General features: G+C 35.2%; 2 protein-coding genes across 2 annotated transcripts in view; one reads left to right on the top strand and one right to left on the bottom strand.

Moving 5' to 3' along the window:
• LOC106133251 (bicaudal D-related protein homolog) overlaps positions 1-27,185 on the bottom strand; it is a 105,256-nt gene that overhangs the window by 75,416 nt on the left and 2,655 nt on the right. The gene's annotated exons all lie outside the window — the stretch shown is intronic.
• LOC132903168 (uncharacterized) lies at positions 448-8,353 on the top strand. Its single transcript, XM_060950617.1, has 2 exons — positions 448-616; positions 5,920-8,353. The coding sequence occupies exons 1-2, from the start codon at positions 588-590 to the stop codon at positions 7,805-7,807; spliced, it is 1,917 nt and encodes a 638-aa protein (XP_060806600.1). The 5' UTR covers positions 448-587; the 3' UTR covers positions 7,808-8,353.

Below are 27,185 nucleotides of genomic sequence, written 5' to 3'. Positions count from 1 at the left end.
GCTGACGCATATTCACTGCATCAGCGACCTAGTTATTACTACACATTTGTTTTAGCATGATTTGATTGAGTCAGTCCGTTCTCGACATTCTTTCCATATACAATTTCATAATTTAATTTCTATTCTTTGTATTTTGTTCTCAAAATAAACAGTTTAATTATAAATTTCTTTTTTTAAAAAGAGACATTTTTCGGACCCCGTAACAGTGGTGTCAGAAGTGGGATTGCTAGCGTGGAGCTCCCGGGAAATCCTGTTCAAAGGTTATAATCTTGTCTCTATCGACTCTTTCGGCTCTATCGATATATGCTCCGCTAGCAATCCATCGCGGGTGTTCCAAAATATTTGCTACGCATCTTTCGGACTCCGTGGCATAATTGGCGTGGCGTAATTAAAATACTGAAGAACGAAGACTACACGGTCTTATCGTCTCCAGTTTAGACAGTCCTGTATCCTGTTGCGACAGTAAGCCTTACTTAACTAAGTGAGCCTGCCAATAGACACACTATTCGTCAAGCGAGCTACCTTCAGCGCGTTCCCGAAGAGTGGTGATACGTGATCCTCATCGTCGTGACCTCAACAAGTTCCTGATGAAATCGTGTGTCCTGATAGCGGCATTGTGAGTAAAATTATTTTTTTTTGTTATTGCCAATAATATTTTTTTTTCTTTTTTTTCCTGTGTTTTTGTTTTCCTTTTTATTTAACAATGTCTACTAAGTCTGAAGGAAACTCTGGCTGCATTTCCGAATTCCCAATCCAAGTATTATGTAACTTTATTAATTCTTATAAAGGCGAACGTGAAACACTCACTGCCTTTCTGACTAACTGTCAAAATGCGTTACAGTTAGCCAGTAACCCTCAGAAGGATTTGCTTTTAAAATATATAATTTCTAAGTTAGAAGGCAAAGCTCAGATCGCTTGCTCTAACAAAATATTTGAAAATTTTGATGAATTAAAAGGCTTTCTAAGACAAAATTTTGGCGAACGTAAACATTACAATCATTTACTCTTAGAGCTACAGTCTTGTAAACAACAACCTAATGAGACTGTTGCCCAATATGCGTTGCGTATCGAAAGTTGCCTCACGAGCTTGCAGTCAGAGATACACAACTCTGAAAGTTTGAAAAAAGAGATAGCTGGTCGCATTGCTATGACCGAAGACCTTGCTATGTACACTTTCACTTTAGGGCTTCAACCTGCCCTTAGTAACATTGTCAGGTGTCGTAATCCTAAAAATCTAAATTTAGCAATTAACCTAGCTATTGAAGAGGAAAAAATTTTGAACTTAAATAAATCATTTTCCAGTCATAGTAATATCCGTAATAAAACATGTAGATATTGCAACAAATCAGGTCACTCGGAATCGGAATGTTATACCAAAGCGAAACGTGATGCGCCTCGCGCTCAAGTTTCTCAAATTCCGGCACACGCTACAAATAATAACTTTCCGTCTACATCGAAATTTAATTCCACACCTATTGTGTGTAGATATTGTAAACACTTTGGCCACGATATTTCTCAATGTCGTAAAAGACAGTATAATAACTCCAGACAAAATAATTTTCGTCCAAATACTACATATCAGCAAAATTTCATTGATAACCGAGTAGAAATATCGGAGCCACAGTGCCATGAAGAAGTTGAAAATAACGATAATTTAAACTAAATCCTCGGTTTGCGTATTCATGCCGGCGTAAATCGGAAAAAGTAGGCATGTATCATACAAAATTAAATACTACTTCAAACTCAAAATCCGCTGTATCTAATCTATCGTTATCTTCTACTTCGGCAATTAAGCCCATTGGTAACGATCATCATAAAAAGTCGTCGCTGTTTTCTATTTCACACAGATGTGCCATTGGCAGTGACAATAACTCTTCGAAATCCTCTGAATCTAATACTAATTCCATCTCTAAGCCCACTGTATCTAATTCTATGTCCAAATCCTCTGTATCCACTGAATCTAACATTAATTATATGTCTAAGTCCCCTGTATCTACTAAATCTAATATAAATTATATTTCTAAACCTATTACAAGCTTTCCTATTTCCAAACAAAATGATCTTAATACTAACCCTCTCTCTACGACCCCTGAAAATTTATTTGACGAATTTTTAAATATCCCAGAAGACTGTCCAATGGTCTACGATATATCCCAGATCAACAAAACATTTCTCCCTTATATAGAAGTCTATACGTCTCATTCCGATAAACCTCTTAATCTTCTCGTAGACTCAGGTAGTTCAATATGCATGGTTAAAGAAACTAGTTTATCCAACCTTTCTAACATCGAACCTAGTGTAGTTAAGTTTAAAGGCATCAATGATATAAGTTCTCATTCCGAGACGAAAGGAAAAATTATGTTATCTCTGAAATTAAATGCTAATGTATCTTTCCCATTTTATTTCCATGTAGTTAACAATGTAAATCTTACTTATGATGGCATAATCGGCTCAAACTTCTTGTCATCTAACGGAGCAACCATATCATATAAGGAATCTAAATTATATTTCTCCTCCGAACCCGAATTGTATTTTAAACTCAAGACCACTGAACCTATTTACGTTGTTCCTCCACGAACCGAAATGCTGGTCGAATGTTTTGTCACTAACCCTGAGTTAGAACAAGGTTTAATCCTTACTTCATTAATTAAAGAATATCCTAATTTATATTTCTCTAAATGTCTTACTAAGGTAAAACCAAATGGTAAAGTCACACTATCCGTTCTAAATACATCAGAAAATAAAGTAATACTTAGACCCGTTAAATTTACCTTAGAACCCGTTTCTTATATATTAGAGTGTCCTAAACAAGGAGTTGCAAAAGATATAGAGTTCGTAAACCACACAACTGAAATTCTTTCTGGTTTAGAACGAGAAAAATTAGTTCAGTCCGCGCTTCGTTGCGAACACATGAACGAAGAGGAAGAAAAATCTTTACGTAATCTTTGTTCCGAATTCCATGATATTTTTTATCTCGAAGGAGATCGTTTGTCTTTTGCAAAAACAATTCAACACGAAATCCGTACCACCACCGAAAGTCCCATCCATGTAAAAAGTTACCGTTTCCCTGAATGCCATAAAGAGGAAGTAAGCCGTCAGATTAAGAACATGTTAGATCAGGATATAATCTCACCCTCTGTTTCCCCGTGGTCTGCCCCTATTTGGGTAGTACCAAAAAAACAAGACGCCTCAGGAAAACCGAAGTGGCGCATTGTTATTGATTACCGTAAACTCAATGAAATTACTATAGGAGATGCTTACCCCATTCCAAATATAACCGACATCCTAGACCAGTTGGGTCATAGTAAATACTTCACAACCCTCGACTTAGCTTCTTCCTTTCATCAGGTCAGGATGCATAAACCTGATGCTGAGAAAACTGCTTTTAGTGTTCCGGGCGTTTCCGGTCAACCAGGACATTACCAATTTAACAGAATGCCCTTTGGGCTTCGTAACGCCCCTTCTACCTTTCAGAGGTTAATGAACGTCATACTTTCAGGATTACAAGGAATTCACTGTTTCACTTATATGGATGATATTGTAATTTTTAGCCATGACCTTGAATCTCACATCCAAAAATTAAAGCTCGTTTTCTCTAAATTACGAGAACACAACTTAAAACTTCAACCCGATAAGAGTGAATTTCTCAGAAAAGAAGTTCAATACCTAGGCCATATCATTTCTGATAAAGGAGTGAAACCCGATCCCAAGAAAGTTGAATGCGTTCAAAAATTTCCAATTCCCAAAAGTCCCCGTGATATTAAGTCTTTCCTAGGCCTAGTCGGTTATTATCGTAGATTCATCGAAAATTTCTCACATATCACTAAGCCCTTAACAAACCTTCTAAAAAAGGATGTTAAGTTCATCTGGCTATCCAAACAACAAAATGCATTCGATATTCTTAAAAACAAAATAACTACTGCACCGATTCTTCAATATCCAGACTTTACTAAGCCCTTCATACTTACCACTGATGCCTCTAATTACGCTGTTTCAGCCATCTTATCGCAAGGAGAAATTAATAAAGATCTCCCTATCGCTTTTGCTTCCCGAACTCTTAATAAAGCTGAAGGAAATTATTCGACAACTGAAAAAGAATGCCTTGCCATATTGTTTGGTACTAAAGTCTTCCGCCCATACCTCTACGGTCACAAATTCCAAATAGTAACAGACCACAGACCCTTGCAGTGGCTGTTTAATTGCAAAGATCCAAGTTCTAAGCTTGTCCGTTGGCGCCTTAAACTAGAGGAATATGATTACGAAATCATATACAAAAAAGGCAAGATGAACTGTAACGCCGACTCTCTTTCCCGCAACCCTGTCCTTGCTGTTGATCCCGAAATTCCCTCCGTATCACCTGAAACTTATGAAAAATACTTACAAATTAGTCAACAATCCAACACTATTTACGATACAATAATAGAAGAACATAACGAATCCTTACTCAAAACCAAATGTAAAATGATAACTTACCCCTCTGCCATTGATTTAGACGATTCCATTCCATACTGCTCTGAAATCATAGAACTATCTAAAAATGATGATGTAACCGACATACGCGACGTAGAACGCGAATTATACACTTTTTACAGTACCAAAAACGACAAACATGTGTATACCCATTTATTTTTACGAGTACATCATTATGATGAAATATCATATAAAAACATATTTAATATGCTCAGAGACTACAGAGATATGATAACCACCTGGTACTCTGAAGAAAAAGAATTTGCAATCTCAGATTTTAATGACCCATTTAATAAAATTTCCTTTCTTAAAATTTATAATATGCTATCTTTCCTATTCCATAACACAGGTGTCAAAATACACGTATATCACAATAACATATCTTTTCCCACACCTGTCGAAGTACCAAAAATACTCAAGGACCATCATGATTCTCCCTCCGCCGGACACCCCGGCATAACACGTATGTATGACCAACTTAAAACAATATACTGGTGGAAAAACATGCGCCAAGACATAGAAAACTATGTGAAAGCCTGCAAGTCATGTCAAATAAACAAACCATTGCGACAAACTAACAAAGCCCCTATGATTATTACCTCTACCGCTAATAAACCTTTAGAAAAAATATTTCTTGACGTAGTAGGACCACTACCTGAAACTACTTTCGACAAATACAAATTTATCTTAACATTCCAAGATGACTTAACCAAATATTCCCAGGCTTATCCCATGTTGACTTGCTCTGCCCAAGAAACCGCTCAACGGTTAGTTCATTTTATTTCTCACCTTGGCATTCCTAGAATTATTGTCACTGACCAAGGAACAAATTTCTGTTCCGATGTACTAAAACAATTAGAACGTCTTTTTGGCATAAAACATATATTCGCAGCCGCACACCATCCCCAAACTTGCGGGGCACTTGAACGAAGCCATTCGACCTTAAAAGAATACCTTAGATCGTATATTGAAGAAAATTCCCATACCTGGGACTTATACTTAAATACTGCAATGTTAGCTTATAACTCGAATGTCCATTCCACAACGGGCTACCCTCCACTTGAACTCTTATTGGGTTTTAAACCGTATATACCTCAATCCATAGATCGGCTCGAAAACAGTACATACACTGACTATATTCGAGCATTAAACCACAGGCTCTATTACAGCCGTCAAAAGGCTATAACAAATATTCAAAATTCAAAAGAAAGGTCGAAACGATATTACGATTCCCACTCTAAACCAATAACATATAGTGCGGGTGATATGGTTTACATAAGATGTCACCATAAACAAAATAAAGCTCTCTCACCCGTGTGGAAAGGCCCTTATAAAATAATAAAAATAAACGGTAATCACACCGTCACTGTAGTTATAAATAGAAGACACGTTCGTTATCATTATGATGAAATAAAACCCGCCTCCTAGTGTATGTCTCATTGTCCACAGATTTGCCGCGACAGCGAACGGGAGCACGTATATAACGCAGATAACCAGCAGTCCAGGAATTTATTTCGATCAATCTCTAGATGTTAAGTTTATCCACGATAGTTGGAATGTTGTAACGTACATCGACTTGTCTCATATTCAACCTCATTTAGATAACGTGGAATACCTATTTGAAAGAATTTCTAAATATTGTGTCTCTTCTCAGTCATCATCGAAAATCCAATCAGACTGTACTAACTCTCTTAATTCTCTAGAGTCCCAACATGCTAACAACGTAAAAAAGTTTTCTTCAATATCTTATTTAGTACAAGTGCAACAAACAAAACGTTCTAAACGCGGATTAGTTGATTTAGGAGGCTCGATATTAAAAACTTTCTTCGGAACATTAGATGCTAGTGACGCAATTATATACACCGACGCAATAAATCAAGTACAGTCGAGCGAAAAACAGTTAGCACATCTTATGCAAGATAATATCCACGTCATAAAATCAACAGTATCTACATTCAATAGTACAATGTCAAAAATAAAAGAAAACGAGAGTCGACTAAACCATAACTTAAACATCATAGAAAAAGCCTTTGAAACTCTCACAAATTCAAACGATAAATTAGAAATGAAGTCTCAATTATCTCTGCTACTTCATTCGCTAGAAGGTATAATAATGTCTCTATCTTTCGATATCGATGACCTGAATAACGCAATATTATTTAGTAAAATGAATATTTTGCACCCGACTGTACTCAGTCCACAGCGACTTTATGAAGAACTTGAGCTATATAAAAACAATATACCTAAACATTCCGAGTTGCCAGTATCTTTGACTCTGCAAAACGTTCATGAGCTAATTAATGTATCTGATATCATATGTTATCTCCATGATAATAAGTTAATTATTGTAGTAAAAGTTCCTCTCGTTTTGCCTCAAACATATAATTTATTTCATTCTATCCCTTTACCTACCCCCTATAACAGCCAGACTCCTGATACTTATGTTCTAATTGCACCTAATAAACCATATTTGGCAATAACTGTAGATAGATTATTTTACTCACAATTTGATGATGTTAAAGAGTGTAAAGTGATACAAAACCAGTGTTACGTATGTGCGTTAAAAAACGTTTACTCGTCTATAGCCAACCCAGTGTGTGAGACAGTACTGTTAACCGACGTAGTTCAAAAGTTACCCAAATCGTGTCAAACAAAACTCTTACACGGCTCTATAGACTTCTTCCAGAAGATAACTAACGACAGGTGGATCTTCGTGCAATCAGAACCGGGTAAAGGACATATAACGTGTGAAAAGCCTTATTCTAACGTAGACGAAATCTTGTTCGGAACTGGTATTTTACATCTACCCAAAACATGTCAAGCTTTTTATAAAACTTTATCTTTTAGTGCTACTGATACATTAACCTCTAACATATCTATTTCTATATCTAGTTATAATATTGTCAATGACGACTGTTGCGTCTCTAATAAGATAAACACTTCTATTTCTAAGCTACCGTTTGTAAAACTTAATGAAGTAAATAACCTTGATTCTCTGCTACAAGCTAGTTTACATCTAAATGAATTTGAGAAAGAACTGAATAAAGTCCAACAACCCACTCATTTAGAAAAGTATAGCACTCATTATATCTCACTGATTTATGTAATTACAACTATAATATTGTTATACCTATTATATAAAAGTAGAAAATACATATGTTCTCAAAGCTCGGGTTGTTGCATTAATATTTATAACCAATGTCATAATAAGAAAACCAAGAGAAGTGTTAAGTCAATAAAAGATATTTCACCTAGACCTGAGTATACCTCAGACTCATCAGATAAAGAATCTGTGAGATCTTTACCAATACCTACAAAAAGGAATATCTTAGATTAAGTAAATAAAAAAAAATACTTACTGATAACACTTCAATTATAGTTACTACTGATTTATTATATTACTTACTTAATAACTTTTATCGAATTTCTTATGCAAATTCTAATCTTAGACTTCATTAAGAGTGTATTAAAACTCATCCTATACTTTATCCTATATATATATATAAAAAAAAAAAGCTTATATAAAGTTATAAACCTTATTATTAAATTAATTGTAATGTAATATTAAATACTTAGAATAAATATACTTAAGTAGACTTAAGTCTGTATTTTGAAAGAATGTCATGAGCCTCTAATTGTAATCTCTCATCCCTTCAGGTGATGTTCGATCTTAACGGGGGGGGTGTTACGATAGCATTTACCCCTAAATGTTATAAAATAATATCGCTGACGCATATTCACTGCATCAGCGACCTAGTTATTACTACACATTTGTTTTAGCATGATTTGATTGAGTCAGTCCGTTCTCGACATTCTTTCCATATACAATTTCATAATTTAATTTCTATTCTTTGTATTTTGTTCTCAAAATAAACAGTTTAATTATAAATTTCTTTTTTTAAAAAGAGACATTTTTCGGACCCCGTAACAGTACCTTTGTAATTATTGTGCTAGAAACGTGCGATTTCATTTATTTTGCCCTAAAACTGTTTATAATACCGTTCAAAGTAGCAATGATGCTATGCAGAGACTGTACAATCCTACTATCCTACTAATATTATGAAATCGAAATGCGAAAGTTTGTAAGTATGTCAGGATGTCAGTATGGATGTTTGTTACTCTTTCACGCAAAAACTAATGAACCGATTACGATGAAATTTGGTATGTAGGTAGCTGAAGACCCAGAATAACATACTTATAGGCTTTTTATTCCGGAGTTCAGTAAGTTCCGGAGGAAGTCGCGGGCGGCTTTTTGTTTGTAAATAAAATTTTAGTTTATAATCATCCTTTTTTTTCTTTTTTATAATTAGTTATAGTTTTAATTTTGCTCTTTACGCATTAATATAATGTTTAATATACAGAAGTATAAATCTTTATATGTTATTATCGTTAAGACTTTTTACCAAATTGTGTTCAAACAATAATCGCCTCGCTGACGCGGCGAGTTGCGGTTACCAGTATAATCGATACTTTAATATTGATACGGCACGTAAATAAAGTGATCGATTATTGTACACGACCTTCAGCCGTAAAGCCAGCTAACCGTTCAATATTTCATAAACTTGGTATGTTGGTTTTTATATGGTTCTTGTGCCGTGTGGTCCCCGGCACCAATAGAAAAAAAAAAGAATAGAACCTCACCATCTCTTTCCCTTGGATGTCGTAAAAGGCGAATAAGGGATAGGCTTATAAACTTGACATTCTTTATGTAGGCGACGGGCTAGCAACCTGTCACTATAAGAATCTCAATTCTATCGTTATGCCAAACAGCTGAACGTGGCCCATCAGTCTTTTCAAGACTGTTGGGTCTGTCTACCCCGCAAGGTATATAAACGTGATTATATGAATGTATTTACGCTTCTTATGCACGTTTTTACCAACGAGTCCCTAAACTAAGTGTAATACTTCTAAGCCTTCTAAAATCTGATACTTCTCTGACTTAATGTTCACCATTCTAGGTGTTTCCTGTAATAGTCCCTAGTTTTGTAAAGAGCTTAGTCTTTCAAAATGGCAAATAATGTTCAATCCTATTGAAATTTCCCGTAAAAGTATATAATTAAGAGTTTGAAGAAGGTCATAGGTTAGGGTTTCATCCTGGTAACTAAATTCGCGCGGGCGGACATATAATTATTTTTGGTAGGTAAACCTAACTTAACCTTTCAGTCTATTCAAAACTGTTAACTCTGTCTATCCGGTAAGTAGTAAAGACGTGATCTGTGGTTTTACGTTCATACAACACACGCATTCCTAGGTCAAATGGCAGTCTCATTGTTAGTCCAATTTGAACCTTAGTCCGAAGGTTCCCTGACCCTGTACCCAGCCACGCACGACGCGGCGGTCTAGTCTGACCGCTCCGGAAGTGCAGCGACAATTATATACATACATACATACATATAGTCACGTCTATATCCCTTACAGGGTAGACAGAGCCAACAGTCCCGAAAAGACTGAATGGCCACATTCAGTTGCTGGGCTTAATGATGGAATTGAGATCCAAATAGTGACAGGTTGGTAGCCCATCGCCTAAAAAAAGAATCACAAGTATGTAAACCTATCCCTTAGTCGCCTTTAACGACATCCATGGGAAAGAAATGGAGTGGTCCTATTCTTTTTTCATATTGGTGCCGGGAACCACACGGCACAATTATATCATATGCGAAAAAGATATCTCATTGGAAAATGAAACGGGAAAACCACGGTTTTAACAGATTCATCATGCGATGACTAACGATGTAACTCGGGAGTAATAGAAGTATGTGTAAAAAAAAAACTTTTTTTTTTTATAAAAAAAAATGGCGATTTAACTGTGATTGAAGCCATGAGGAAAAAGTAGAAATAAAGAACTAAGATATTATAGAATTACACAGACTAAGTGAGAAGTTCCTCGAGGCTTCATTCCCGTGTAATTACAGACGGAGATCCCGTTAAAATTCGAGCCAAACTTCTGATAAAAGTCGACTTTGCGCCGTGCCGCTGCGCCCTTTTTCACAGGGAGCCCTATAAAGGCCCGGGCCTTCGCCTTTGGAGTCCTACAACGCTTACCAAGTTCAGTAGCTTACTATCCTCTGACGGCTACTTGCTGGATCTCGTGTCTATAGCTAGTCAGCAGTTTTAAAATCTACATTTAGCTGGAAAGGTATGGATGAAATTCGTCTTATATACATACACTAGAAGCCACCCGCGATTTCGTCCGCACGGAAACCCTATCAATCCCGCAGGAACTCCGGGATAAAATGTAGCCTATATGTTATTCTGGGTCTTCAGCTACCTGCATACCTAAACCAACGCCGTCTTAAATATTGTAAAACTCGTCCTAATAAAGATTGTAGTTATTACATACAAACATACATACATAAAATCACGCCTCTTTCCCGGGTAGTCAGAGACTATGTCTTTCCACTTGCCACGATCTCTGCATACTCCCTTCGCTTCATCCACATTCACAACTCTTTTCATGCAAGCTCGGCGGTTTCGGGTACTCTTGACCTGACCCTTTGCCAGGACGTCTTCTCGTCTCGAATTTGCTGAAGATACGTTCGTCTAGGTCTTTCCACCCCGACCTTTCCCACCACACTCTCCTTCTATATCTGCTTAGTCAACCTGCTTTCATTCATCCTCTCCACATGACCAAACCATCTTAGGTAACATACCCTTTTCTATTCCTGTAACTATATCTTCTTTCACATCACAACATTCCCTTATCACGCTGTTCCTTAGTTATTCTATGATTTTTTTAAATTACAATCACATAAACAAACAGCAGATGCAGATCAAAAAGAGCCATAAAACACCTCAGTAGGTATGGCTTAGAAAAAAGTCCATTCAGTTTAAGTTTAGGGCGACACCTGACGGAAGCAGATGTTGACGTGCGCGGGCGCACGAAACAGCTGGGTGTGCGGTATGGTCGTAATGGAAGAGGTATGTTACGGTCCCATGTACTTTGTAACTGCCTTCATTTATGGGGTGGATAGAGGCGAAAGTCAGCAGTTTCAAAATCTACATTTAGCTGGAAAGGTAAGGATGAAATTCGTCTTATATACATACACTAGAGGCCGCCCGCGACTTCGTCCGCACGGAAACCCTATCAATCCCGCAGGAACACCGGGATAAAGAGTAGCCTATATGTTATTCTGGGTCTTCAGTTACCTGCATACCAAATTTCATGGTAATCGGTTCAATAGTTTTTGCGTGAAAGAGTAACAAACATCCATACTGACATACTCACAAACTTTCGCATTTATAATATTAGTAGGATTCCGACTAATGAATTATGAATTTATTTTTAATTTATTTTGTGCCTATGATTTCTTCTATAACCACATATCGTGTAATCGGTCAAGGTTAGTGTTGCCGATCGATATTCCACTATCGATAGTTGAGGAAAAGCAATAGTATCGATACCTACTATCGATAGTATTGTAGTCTTCGATATTGTACCAAACTGTTCTATCGATACTCACTCTCTCTCATTCCTGCGCGTTCCCGGTTGCACATTCAACAAAAGAAGTTCGGGCCCGGGGTCCACCTTCCGACTTTATACATACATACATACATAAAATCACGCCTCTTTCCCGGAGGGGTAGGCAGAGACTACCGACTTCATTTCTATACTTAGACCGGTGATGACCTATCGATACTATACTATACTAAAGTAAAATTATCGATAGTTCGGCAGCACTAGTCATAGGATGTACTAAATTATTTATTTATTTACTACCTAACTAGATTATGATTGATTCAATATTGTTAGTACAATTTAAAAGAAAAATTACAATCGATAATCAATAACATATTTATGTCTTTAAGTGACCTCGATCGCCAATGCCACAGAGCACTGTACCGGCGCGGTACACTATGCTCTGTGTTCAATTGAAATAAACATGATAAGCGTAAAAGCCTCAAAATCGATATTGTAGATTACTTCACTAACGGAAAGAGGTGCGTCATTGCTACATACATACATATTGTCACATCTATATCCCTTGCGGGGTAGGCAGAGTCAACAGCCTTCAAAAGACTGAAAGGCCACGTTCAACTGCTTGGCTTAATGATGCAATTGAGATTCAAATAAATTGCTAGCCCATCGCCTAAAAGAAGCCCTGGTACACGAGCATATCCCTTAGTCGCCTTTTATTCACATCGGAAAGGGATGTAGTTGTCCAATTCTTTTTTCTATTGGTGCCGGGAACCACACGGCACAACTTCTAAATCTGCGCGGGAAGAGACAACGTGTATGTAAACTATACAAAAAATGCGTATTTAAATCCATCATGAATAATTTGTTTTTATCATTCAAATTATGCAAGTTATTATTATTCAAATAATGCAAGTGCAATGCAAAGTGCAATGCAAAATGTGTAAGTATGCACTTTCGCTATTTACACGATGATTTTGCTAACATGCAAATGATTTTAACAATTTTAATTACTTTAGGCATTATAAGAAAAGGATTTGTAAAAATCAGGAACCTTAAATAATTATATGGTGCCGTGTGGTTCCCGACACTAATACAAAAAAAAATAGGACCACCACATCTCATTTCCATGGATGTCGTAAAAGGCGACTTAGGAATAGGCTTATAAAGGGATTCATTTTTATGCGATATGCTAGCAACCTGTCTCTATTTGAATCTCAATTCTATCATTAAGCCAAACAGCTGAACGTGGCCTATCAGTCTTTTCAAGACCGTTGGCTCTGTCTACCCCGCAAGGGATATAGACGTGACCATATGTATATATGTAGGTATGCAACATTAACAATGTTTCATTAGTGTCTATTGAGCTATCTATTTACAAAGTTACCGTACTTCACCAATATAGTTTTAAGGATTATGTGCGTTTGTAACAAGATATCGTAATAACATTTGAAAATACACGACCGGCCATTTAAGGGAACGAAATCATTGGTGGCTGACACGCGAACTATTGTTATAACGATTTCTAATTATGTTCGTTATGTAGGACAAAGACAAAGATTTTCATTTGTTAATACAGCTTTGAATACTTCTAAATTTTCGCGTTGCATGATATTAGTCATACAGACATACATATAGACACGCATATATCCCTTGAGGGGTAGACAGAGCCAACAGTCTTGAAGAGACTGATAGGCCACGGTCAGCTGTTTGGCTTTATGATAAAATTGAGATTCGAATAGTGTCAGATTGCTAGTCAATCGCCTTAAATAAGAATCCCAAGTTTATAAGCCTATATCTTAGTCGCCTTTTACGACATCAATGGGAAAGAAAGAATGTGCCGTGTGGTTTCCGGAACTCATTAAAAAAAAGAATTGTTACGAACTCCTTAGTGTTCCGAACTCCTTTGTAAAGGACAAACATTTTGTAATTTAAAATAAGAAAAATAAATGACAGTCTGTTTTGAGCGTGCATCATCTTTTCTTTACCAGCGCAAATATTTTATTATTTTCAGCATATTTCCTATAAGAATAGAACCACTCCTTTCCTTTCTACATGAAACAAATGGACAATTACAGGACTTTCAAAGTTAAGTTATTCCCCTGGTCACTGTTCTCTGAAAATCACGTAGTGAATTAATTTATACCTACTAACTAGGTGGTAATCAATCATAATGTTGAACTGTTGGTATAGAGGTCGCGGGTTCAACTACCGGAGGTTGATCACCTGAACTGATACGATTGAAACGGATACAACATACTGACTGACTGTAAAAATCAAGCTCAATCATTTAAATTATTTTGTAGCGGGAGTGACAGTTAGGATTCCATTGTCACCAAAGGGAAGATCAGAAGCCAGGCTAGGTGTGATGCCTGGGGAACCGCGCGACAGACGATGTTGTGTCGGAGGTTGTATATTTGCTCAAATCCGTGAAATCTTTGCTTGCGCGATTCAGACTATTCGCTGTTTATGACTGATAGCGTCGCGTGATTGGTTGTTGTGACTCGTGGCGTAGAGATGTCAACACAATTTTCAGTTTGTATGTTACGAGTTTTTGCCCGAGTCAGTTACTTATTATAGAAACAGATTAATTTTGTAACTAAAATACAAGGTATCGCTTAATGACATCAACATTATACTAAGGCTTCCAAAGTACAGGTGTAGAAGAAGCGGCAGAACAAACTACACTGCAACATTATCACCGGAAGCCAATTCAAATCAGAACTCAAAAATTTTGTTCATTATTATGGGACACCATCATAGTTATACAAATTCTATCATCAAGCCAAATAGCTGAACGTGGCCATTCAGTCTTTTCAAGACTGTTGGCTCTGTCTACCCGGCAAGAGATATAGACGTGACCATATGTATGTATGTATGTTATGGTACACTTCATATCACTTAATAATTGTCATATCTTTTGGTTTCACAACATATTGATGTGTATGAATACCTTACTCATATAATTGGGTATTAACAGTTGCATCCTGTCCTATGTTCCTTGGACCCTTCAAACATATTTCTTTCAACTTTGTCTGGCCTGCGGAGAAGCTAGCACTCTCAAAGTCTCACCAAAGCAGCATTAAAACAAATAAAATACTGAAACAGAAATTTGTTTTGCTTACGGTACCTAACTGTGCCCAAAACTGGATACTTATTGCTGAAAAACTGCATGTACGGCCAGTAATTAAATACTTAAATACGGTATATCGAACTGTTGAAGGTGGTAATTAGTCTAATTGTGTTTAAACGTTTGTTTTCGGCCTGTTCACTTGACCGTTTTGCAATGGCCTTTATAATACTAAGAATTCTAAACAGGTACAGATTTCACATACATACATATAATCACGTCTTTATCGATCGATTCCGAAATAAATTATATCCTATATGTTGGCCAGGCATAAATGTTATACAACAAAAAAAGTTTCATTCAAATCCGTTTAGTAAATCCTGAGATTAGCGTGCGTGTATGATTCCAAACAAACATACAAACATACTCGGTTACTATTTCTTCATCGTTATAAATGATTTGTTTAAAAAAAAATACTCAACAAATGTACAGACAAAAATTTTTTACTGTTTTATTATATGTATTGATTTTTTTAATATTTCGTTATTTAAATTTCTAACCAATTTCCATCTCATTTCTTCTCAAAATTTAACAGATATTATAAACATTGTGTACCTACAATAAAGAAATAATGAACAGAATAGAATGTTCCGATATTTTCATTATCAGCTGATTGGTCTGTGGCTATCGTATCTGACCATTACGATATAATATCGATCGATATCTTATCGATATAACACGAATGATAGTGATGTGATGTTTTACAGATTAACATCGACGACAATTTGTTTGTTTTGGAGAAAAGAAGAAGATTGTAAAAATCAATCAAGTGGTATGCTTATAAACTTTGAAGATTCTTCTTGAAGGCGATGGGCTAGCAACCTGTCACTATTTGAATTTCAATAACATCATTAAATCAAACAGCTGAACATGGTCTCCAGCCTTTTCAAAATTGTTAGCTTTGTTTATGTAAGGAATAAAATAAGACGTGTGATATACCTACACATATTGCCTTCATTTACCCTCTAAGGGATGACCTATATGTATATTTTCTTTATTTTAAAGTCGTTAAATTCTAGATTCTTCCACACGGAAAGCGAGCGTGGTTTTCTAGAAGTAAATAGTTTTGGCTCGCTACCGTAACGTTACATTAAGGACACTTTCGCTTTTATGTACATCAACATACGGTGCATTATTGTTTTTAAAGTAGTTTTCCATATAAACATTTTTATAGCCTCTTTCACGCACAACTTTAGCATTGCAGTCTTTAGGTATTTCTGTAATTTTGAATATATTTTTATTGTTACATTTTTGTGTCCATATTAACTAATGGTCATAATAGTTTTGAGAAAATGTATGAATTTTGTATATAATATAGAAGTAAAAACTGTTTCCCAGCAAGTAACTGAGACCTCATATTGAAACTAAAGTCGACTGAGCTGTAAAGAATTTGTAGTTATGTTTTTAACTAAAATTAATAAAATTTAACTTATTAAAATGTTAGCCTCAGTATGTCTGAAATGTTAGCTACATTACAGAGAAGTTTTAAACAAATTCGTGGGTGAAAGAGTACCTAACAAACACACATCCACACATCCTGACATACTTTCGCGTTTATAAGAGGAACATGATTTGAATAAACTTTGTTTAATTATGTTTCCTTTATTGTTTTGTTTTGTTTATATGTATATTTTATTTCTGTAATGTGTAAGGGTTGTAAATCTGCGGAACTAACCACAAGGGTAAGGTTACAATCGTCGCCAAGGGAAGGCTGTGACCTATAATTCAATTGTGAGTTCAAAGCCTGCAACTTTTTTTACATCATTGCTATACGTCGTATAAAACAAAGTTGCTTTCCATATTAACTCTTAGTTGTTGCACTAAATAATATTGTCTTAGACCACTTTAATTGCATTTTTTGGAAAGATATGAGACGGCATAAATCACTAAACTTTATATCAAAAGGTAGGAGCGACTGAATAGTCTGAATAGACTCATCCACAAGCGACCAGCCAAAATTGATTTCGCAGAAATTTGACACCGGTAATGTACGATTTTTATGGAAATTCCCAAAGACATAAGTTTGTAGCCTATGATGATAAACATTTTACGATCTAGAAATACCATATTATTAAAATTATATAATTATAATTTTAAATTTAATTTGTTTTCCCAACTTTTTCAAGTTACCAAAATTTCAAGTATATTATTGTTATTAGTACCTACATACTCTATTTAATTATAGTTTCATCTTTATCACCTCCTTAGAAGGCTCCAATTACATTGTCTTCAGATGTACTTCAAATATCATTGTTTCCAACATTGGGGCCATTGATCAAATACTTCATTATCGCGCCGGATTCGAACTCAGAGCCGACAAGGTCGCGGCCTCAATCTGGCTAACTCTCACTTCGTTACTATTGCAAGGGGAGCAACCGAGGAAATTGATTATTTTTACAAAACACTATTATGGTAAATTTTGTGAATCATATAAAACATGTTCTTCTATATTTGGAGATAAAATTAATTTGTTGGTTAGTCTCGCTATAACTTGAGAATTTTCGGGCTTACTTAGCTTACTTATTATTACTTCTGCTATATAAAACGTTTTTGAAATGTTTTATATAGCAGAAGGAATGAGAAGAATACCGCCATTTTAATTGTTTAAGGGTATCAATTAAAAGAAAATACCTATTCTACAACAAGTACAAATATGGAATGTTCTATTTATACGGAATATTACGGCCGAATTCAAATACTACTTACAATGCACAATTAACTTTATTTTGAAATATTTGAAATTGGTGCAATTAGAAACGGCAAAACTGTAAATTATGAGTTATATAAGTTCATTCGAGGTGAACCGGGGCTAATGTGAATCATCACGTTAACATTCTAGCAAAGTTGACCACATGATTTCAATTAACAACACGTCAAGTTTTGGGAACGCAAAATCAGATCATCTTGATACCAGAACAACGAATAAGTTAGTTTTAGAACTAGTAAATTAACATTTAACCGTTTTAACAAAATTGTAACATAGACGAAGTAGCATGCGAACAACATGAAATAAAGGTATTAGTAATTTCAATAAGGTCTAATTACTACTAGCTGTTAAATTAATTCTCCAAATCTGGTCTTAAACTATTGTTTTTTTTAGATCCAGATTAGTGTATTCAAACGATGGTCCTTGCGGAACCCCATTACATTTATGGTAAAGAAGCCCATATTGTTCTCAAAATGAACCAACATTGACTCACATTATAATACGTATAAGCGTGAGATAAGACCTTAACATTTATCGTACGAAAAAAAAAACAATAGCCAGCGAAGAAAGTAACCTAACCCACATTCGAATGCTCGAGGCGATTCGGAGGAATTGCGGTCAGTTCTTTAAAATTGTAGATTAGCATTTTAATTCACCACTTTATTTAAAGCTATGTAGATCATCGCACAATACTTATAATACAATAGATTTAGTTTTATTTTTATGTTTAACTTTCTTTTTTAGTCGCTTATTATTGTGGAATTCTATTTTATGTCTGGGATAAAATCAAAAGGTTATAAATTTTTTTTCTTCTGATATCTTCACTTTTTGGAATTTGATAAAGCAAGTACATAAGTGATAATTATATTTGGTAAAAAAGAATTGGCAATTTTTTACAATCACCTGACATCAACCCATCTTGGTAACATTTATTATTAGGTAGCAATTTTGCCAATAAGTCAGAAGAGAAACATTTATCAAAATATTACTCAACATAATCTCAAGCACATCACAATAACAAAGGGCATTGACGTAAATAATATAGTTATCAAAGGTTATGCAAAATTTATATCAGATGATTGAAAACATATAAGAGTCAGGAAGATGAACCAAGCCAAGGGCCTGTAATTGGGACCGGATAGACCGGTCCTCATGAGGTCAAACATGAAGAACTGCAAGCGATATACGACCACGTACGAGTATTAATGTTAAGGCTTTGAAAGCTGATTCTAATATCGCTATGATGTCATGGAATTTATAGTACTTCATTTTTGCATATAATATCATCAGGCGTCAGTAGTTTTCTGTTTATATAATTATGTAACTGCTTACATACAGAATATTAGCTAGCATACTAATATTAACTTCAATAAATGTTACATCCTTGACAAAATATGATAAGTTAGTTTATATTTGTTTTGGGACTTACATTACAGACATAACAGAATCTGGGGTATTTGCAGCCAAAGTTAAGGCGCTACATTCAGATTACATGTACCTCGATGCGGGCGAGAGGCTCACCCCGCGCGGGGCTCACCCCCGACCAGCTTGCCCCGCTAGATCGCCGCCGCACCGTAGCCGCTGGCGCGCGACCTCACGTAACCCGAATAAAGTTTGCGAATGCAATGGAGTCCGCATCAGAATATTTATTGTTTTTGATACAATAAAATAATTTTACAAAAAAACATACATATATTAAATTACATTATAAGCAATGATATAGTTGCGGATGTATGCAAAAATTTTGTATAAAATGAATAACTTGTAATGGTTTTAAAAAAACTACTCGTAATTACTTATTCGATTTCGTTCAATCAAAGGTAATTTACATAGTAATGTATATCATATATTTTTAGGGTTCCGTAGCCAAATGGCTACGGAACCTATGGTTTTCTATATATGGTTTTCTATCTTGGGTTGTCGTTGATGTCGGCGTCGGAATAATCCCATGACTATCTAAGTCCATAATATCAACTGTCGACTCCACACCATCCGCACTTCTCTGTTCGGACATTGTCAACGACGATATCGGAGACAATTTATTTTTCCTAAAAATTAATAACAATCAAATAATGGGATTATGATTGTGATCGTGCCAAATGAAGAAAGCGAAGAAAAGTAAACCCTGCGACGTCTTGCAGCTGAGGAGGTACCCTGAATAATACAGTTACCTAGGAGTAAGTACCTATAGAAAAAGACAGAACAATCATCCAGTAAAAAGTACTGTTTCCGTAGGCAAAGACCAGGGCAACAACTAGTGACAGTATAACCGACGGCGGCGGAGCTGTTGTTTGTTGTTGTTTTATCTATCTATCTACCTACTGCCGCCCCGCCACAAGCCGGTATCAAATGAAATATTTTTCACCTTCAGTGTTTGCGGAGAAAATCTCAGTAGGCATCTATATGTCTATCTATTAGTAAGTGTAATTAGTACCCACCATCTTAATTGTCCCATATGGGAAGCTCTTTCAAGGTTTTTTTTAATATGCTAACATTTAACATGCTATCATGACGTAAAATTATACACCTATTTACACTAAACGAAACAAAAAAACTATATTAAAAACTAACCTAAACTATCTATAATACCTATATTTCAGAAAGTACCAAAAAAAAAAGTATCAAAATCCACGATCCTAAATACCTACGTAATATCACCCCGGCCGGCGGAAAAGCGACGCGTAAGATTCAGAGATCAACGACACAATTCAATAAGCTGAGCTGACAATTATGTACAGAAATAAATTCAAACAAAATGAATGTGGGAAATTAAATACTTCGCAGAATATTTTTCAACGACGCTCGGAGCGACTGGCACAGGTCCTACGTCCGAGAATGTGATCCGCGGAGTGAGGCACGCTTACAAAGGATAGCGCTTTATCCCACCCGGTCGTGTAGGAATGAGACAGAGATAAAGTGTCAACACTCTACTGTCCAGTACTATTGTCGCAACAATTTTAATTCCTGTTTTCATCTATTTAGTTTAATTACGTCTAAACAAAACATCCAATCGAAATTTCATCTTCCAGAAGTTATTATTTTTTAATCATCTTCAATTTGGTACAAAATTCAAATTTTAAATCCTTATAGTTTGAGATAAATAATCGAAATCTAGACTTGTGTTCCTGAATTTTTTTGATCGAGGATTTTTGTTCCAATCGTGTTTTCATCTTCCACAAATATAATTGAATATATTTACTTTCATATCCTAAAATATTGAAACGATGCAACTTATATTTTATGAGAAAAAACCAAGTGAAAATGACCCAAAATCTATGATGTATCACCTTAAGCAATCATCGCCTTTGCAAGAGTTACGAGATTTCTCAACGTGTATAATTTGAGAATTGTCTGTCTATCAATCATGAATCTATTCCTCATTCTTCTAAATACCAGTCTTTCTTGGGGAATTTAGATCTTACTTACTTTACTATACTATAGTAAAGAAATTGACTAAAACTATAGCAAAATACAATTGGGGCAATTACAGACACCGAAATAGAAGTACGTACTTTTACGCAGAAATTTTCAAAGAAACATAAGTAGTTACTACAAAGTCTAATCAAAATCATAAAATTCAGCTATAACTATCACTAAAACACCAATAAAACCGAAGTGATTTCGATTAATTCAGTTATCACTTAATGGTTTGGACATGCCGAGAGAATGGATGAGGACATACTAACGAAAGGTATTTTATTTTAAGGTTATAAGGCAGAACTGACTGTAAAAGTGGGACAGGGCCGGCCTTTTTGAACTTTCAAGGACCAAATTGAATGTCCTAAAAAAGGGAAATGTAAGGAGTACCTACCCGTAATCATCCAATATGCATGAAAAGAGTAATGATTGTGGAGGAAGCAGGACAGGTCTGTAAGGATCGTAGCAAGTGGAAATCTACAGTCTCTGCCTATCCCAATGGGAGACAGGTGTGATTGTATGTATGTATGTCACTTAATAGTAAAACCGAACAAAGAGTCCCTATAATTGCAGAAAAAAGGTGTAAAGGCACAATGATCAAAGCCATTGTTGGTATATATAGATGATATGATGATTCATGGTATACAGTTAGCTCCACCATGATAATCTGCACGGACGAAAACACCCGTTACACTTGAATCGTTTTCGTTTTGAAATTACTAGCTTTTGGTGAAGGATTTAGTATGAAATATGAAGAAAAGAGAGGTACTTATTACCGACCCAATAACAAATAAATAAATATATACGGGACAAATTACACTGATTGAGTTAGCCTCGAAGTAAGTTCGGGACTTGTATTACGAGATACTAACTCAACGATACTATATTTTATTATACCTAAATACTTATATAGATGAACAGCCAAGACCCAGGTCAACTCGTCGGTTTCTGGTACCTTCTCTTTAAACTTAATTGATGGCCCATCATAAAGCCGCTATAAATAAACATTAACAATATACATGCTTAATATTTTTATCTGTTGTCTGTAATGAATCATAGATAATTAAAGATTCTCGATATAAATCATAAAAGCGTTGTTTGTAAAGTTAATGACGATTAGATTTATATGAAACATGTAAGATACTGTAATCTATATTATCTTTACTTAAATCAATAGCATATAATTTAAGGCGGTGCCCCAGATAATGCATGAACATCAATCATTTTTGCTGTAAGTAGGTATTTAAAATAACATAAAAACTACTGAGCCAATGTAGATGAAATATAGCAGATATCTTCTTGACGAATGTCAAATTTAGTGGACAGTTACAGGAAGTCGTCAGTTAAGAAAGGATTTTTGGAAATACATGCATACATATATTCACGTCTATATCCCTTGCGGGGTTGGCAGAGCCAACAGTCTTGAAAAGACTGAGAGGTCACGTTCAGCTGTTTGGCTCAATGATAAGGAGAATTGAGACTCAAACAGGGACAGGTTGCTTGTCCATCGCCTCAAAGAAAAATCCTAAGTAAATAAGCCTAACCCTTTATTAAATCCCCGCGGAATGATGAAATAATGAGATTATTTTTTATTTTGCGCAGGCGGAACCTAAGGCGCTCTTTAGTTTGATTCATATAAACTAGAATTCTAGCGCGGGCATGTAATGTAGTAAAAAATATCATGAGAAAATCTTTATATTCTGAAAACTGATTACTGACCGATATAGATATATGACTATGATTTAATATCAGGTTAGGTTCCCGTGAAAGGTTGTGTCACATGCTGACCCTGGACTCCACAGATATAATAACGCAACTATATGTAGACGTAGAAAAAAAGGTAGACGCAGTGTGGCTTGAAAAAAGTGAAGCATCGTAATGGATGCATTGTACATGTGTGCGTGACAGAAAATAAGATAATTTATGAGGCGTATGTATATAATCTATGAGGCGTATATATATATATACGCCTCATAGATTATATAGGCGTATATATATATATATAGTGGACTGTCATAATATTGGTGCTTCATTTTGCCGTATAGTAAAACATCGTCCGCCTTTTTTTCTACGTCTATAATAAATAAATATATACGGGACAAATTATACTGATTGCGTTAGCCTCGAAGTAAGTTCGAAATTTGTGTTACGAGATACTAACTCAACGATACTGTATTTTAAAATAAATACTTATATAGATAAAAATATATAAATATTAACATCTAAAAAAGACCCAGACCAATCAGAAAAAGTTCTTTTCTCATCATGCCCTGGCCGGGGTTCGAACCCTATGGACGCAAATAAACTTGAAGAGGGTAAAAATAAAACCCCATCAAACCAATGGAACGTCCGATTGCACAACTAAATTGTAACACCTTTCTAATTGTAAAATAATTGCAGAATACCATATCACTATGTCAGTAGGTTGACATACTCAAATTACCTAATAATATTAGAAGCAGTGTCATTGCAGTCTGTGTGTTTTGAGCAGCGGTTACTTCATCAAAATTGTATATGGGAATACCTAATATAATGAAAATGTAAAGTATGTATGCTGATATATTTGTGAATAAACGATAGTTTCTGCCACCTGCACAGTTTGTTAAAGTCATACATATTACATACATATTCTGGATGGATAGATTCTTCTTTTAGGCGATGGGCTAGCAACCTGTCACTATATGAATCTCAATTCTATCATTAAGTCAAACAGCAGAACGTGGCCCAGCAGTATTTTCAAGACTGTTGGCTCTGTCTACCCCGCAAGGGATATAGGCGTGACTTTATGTATGCATGTATAGGCAGTTAACAGTCCCTACAAGGAGCTCACACACTGATTTCCTAAATACACCACCCCACATCTAGTCCACGGTATAATTTGTGTCCAAAGGCTGGACTCCAGCCTTACTCCAATTAAAAAAATAATAATGCGAAAGTAAGTTTATTGTTACCACTCCACAGTTAAAAACTAAGTACAAATATAGTATTATTATGGTCAAAAGTACCTGACACCGCCGAGCTTGCATCAAGAGAGTTATGAATGTGGATGAAGCGAAGGAAGTATGCAGAGATCGCGGCAAGTGGAAAGAGGTAGTCTCTGCCTACCCCTCCGGGAAAGAGGCGTGATTTTATGTATGTATTATCTGGTAAATTTCTACGGTAACATGTAAAACAGTTAATTTTAACTAAACGCAGGTAGAACTATGTACGAAACCTAATATAAAGAAGAGCATTTCACATGACAGCAGAACTATTGTTTCCAAGACTCATGTCTCAGACCATTCGAATCTAAAGATGTTATCAATTCAGTGATTTAGGTCAACAACTTTATCAAACCCATCAGATCTCAGAACACAATGTATAGTAAGTACTTAAGCATTTTCAGTCCTATTTATTTTGCTCTCAATAAGTAGTATTTCAGGTCACATAATATAATTTATTGTTACATATCTTGAATCGCCGCTTACGACGTCCAAATGTATTCGTTTAGTTTCATAGTAAATTCTAAACACATCTTATTATAATTACACAAATGCATATAATTATATTCTGGTAAATTCTTAAGTGCCGTGTGGTTCCCGGCACCAATAGAAAAAAGGATAGGACCACTCCATCTCTCTCCCATGGATGTCGTAAAAGGCGACTAAGGGGTAGGCTTATAAACTTGGGATTTTTGTTTTAGGCGATGGGCAAGCAACCTGTCACTATTTGAATCTCAATTCTATCTTAAAGCCAAATAGCTGAACGTGGCCTATCAGTCTTTACAAGACTGTTGGCTCTGTCTACTTCGCAAGGGCTATAGACGTGATTAGATATATCTATCTATCTAAATTCTTAAATAACCTGTAAAACAGTTAATTCGAAGTTCATTGTGAAGTTGACGTTATTGAAGAAAATGCTTCTTCTGCACTGACAAACGCTTTTGATGCGGCACTAAGTTTAGTGCTAGTAGTGAGTAAGATAAGACAACTATTAAGTGATATCCGAAATGTCACATAAAAATTAAATTATTAATTTACTAAATAAGCTTTTTAATTATTATTTTTTAATCTGCACGGTAAAAGAAGCGATTGGTACACATTATGTCTTGTCTTCTGTACCAGACCAACATACATACAAGCTTCTAATTTTATCGATGTTATATTTATAGTGCGTAGCGATAGAACGTCTAAATCTATAGTTTTATTAACGCATAAAGTTAACTGTAATTATTCGTAACGAAACAACTAATAAACTTCTAATTCCGAAACGTTATTAAACTCGTTTTAAGTCAGAAATAGCTCGCTATTCTTAAAATACCTTTTCCGTTGCAAATCCTTTTGTTTCTTTTGAAGTCTATTCTAAAGAAAATACTTTTTTATTGTACATGGTTATAAGTAATACCTATTTACATACAAACATATGGCCATGTCTATATCGCTTTTGGGGGAGAGATTCAGCTAATTGGCTTAATGATAGAATTGAGATTCAAATAGTGACAGGTTGCTAGATTAACGCCTAAAAAAAGATTTAAAAGCCTATCCCTTAGTCGCCTTTTACGACATTCAAAAGATGGAGTGTTCCTATTATTTTTTGTATTAGTGTCGGAAACCACAAGGCAAATCATAACAACCAATAAGGCAAATAATATTTAAATGATTTTATACATGGGTAAAAAAAATATTTTCGCTTTATAAGTAATTGTCAACCATTAACGATTACAAACTCACACCGAACTTGTAACGGTTATCCCACAGATTAAAATATAACTTCAACACCGCAACAACACCATAGGTTTTTAAAACTAACAACAATGGTATTATGTTACCAAATGTTCACAGAGTTGCTTAACCCAGCCGCCGTGGTAGGAAAGGCGACGGTCGCAAAAAAGTTAAAAGACTTTTGTACTTTTGTGTGGTTTCGTAACTTTTATTAACTTTGTGAAGACTACTGTGAAAATTTGCTTTGTGCGGAACTAATAGCGACATTAATAAGCATGGTATTAAGTAGATAAAACACTTTATTGCACCGTAAGAGTGAAACATACAAAACAGACAGAGATGGTACAAAGGCGGACTTATCGCTAATGCAATCTCTTCCAGTCAACCTTTGGGTGGAAGGAAACCAAACAGGAGATTGTATTATAAGTAAATTATATTTATATAATTTTTGGGTATTTTGTCAGATAATTAAGTATACATATGATTGTTGTAGACGATTATATTTCACGTGCTGTTGTTGCACATCTATACTAATATTATAAAGCTGAAGAGTTTGTTTGTTTGTTTGTTTGTTTGAACGCGCTAATCTCAGGAACTACTGGTTCGAATTGAAATATTATTTTTGCGTTAATAGACAATTAATCTTAGGCTTTAGACTATATAATATCAGCCTTCAACTATAAGGAGCGGAGAAATAATGGAAAATGTGAATAAAAAACAGAGAAAATTATTCATCATTGAGGGCTTCAATGATGCCCAAAATAACTATTCCACGCGGACGAAGTCGCGGGCACAGCTAGTTATTTTTTTTAATATGTAAACTTTTAGTATTTGCTTGTTAATATGTAAACAGTAACATCCTGAATAAAACTAATATTAGATGTTTTGTGATAAGGAGCATTCACAGTAGGTATTAAGTACATGTTTAAGACACACTGAATCATACTAAAACAATGTCATCTACTTTTCCATTTGAATATCCGTTTCTGTCAAGTTTTTAAGACGAAGAAAAATGCGTTAACAAGAAAATGATTCGCCAAATTAGATCACGGATACTAAAAAAAATCAATTTGCCTGAATGTGCAGATTTCATCACAATATTTTCCACAGCGTATGAGCTTCGTTATACGTACCTACTTACAGATAGAAAATAAATTGTAAAACTATAATAGTTAATCACTATTCAAATTATAACGTAATTAAAAAACAGGTTATTGTTAATGTCACCGGTTTGTGTAAATGATAAATATTATATTTAAAAAAAATCTTATATTCTTTAGTATCGTATGATTGGACATTGTAAGTATTATGAAGTTATAAAATTTTGTTTCTTTCGATCATTCTGTG

Source organism: Amyelois transitella, chromosome 22 (genome assembly GCF_032362555.1).
Source record: "Amyelois transitella isolate CPQ chromosome 22, ilAmyTran1.1, whole genome shotgun sequence".
Lineage (NCBI taxonomy): Eukaryota > Metazoa > Arthropoda > Insecta > Lepidoptera > Pyralidae > Amyelois > Amyelois transitella.
This window is presented reverse-complemented; position numbering and strand designations above follow the sequence as displayed.

Bases quoted from the DNA above. Each gene is read 5' to 3' on its own strand.
- LOC132903168 (XM_060950617.1), top strand. From the start codon at position 588: ATGAAATCGTGTGTCCTGATAGCGGCATT. The intron at 617-5,919 runs GTGAGTAAAATT...CATTGTCCACAG, and splicing joins TGTGTCCTGATAGCGGCATT to ATTTGCCGCGACAGCGAACG.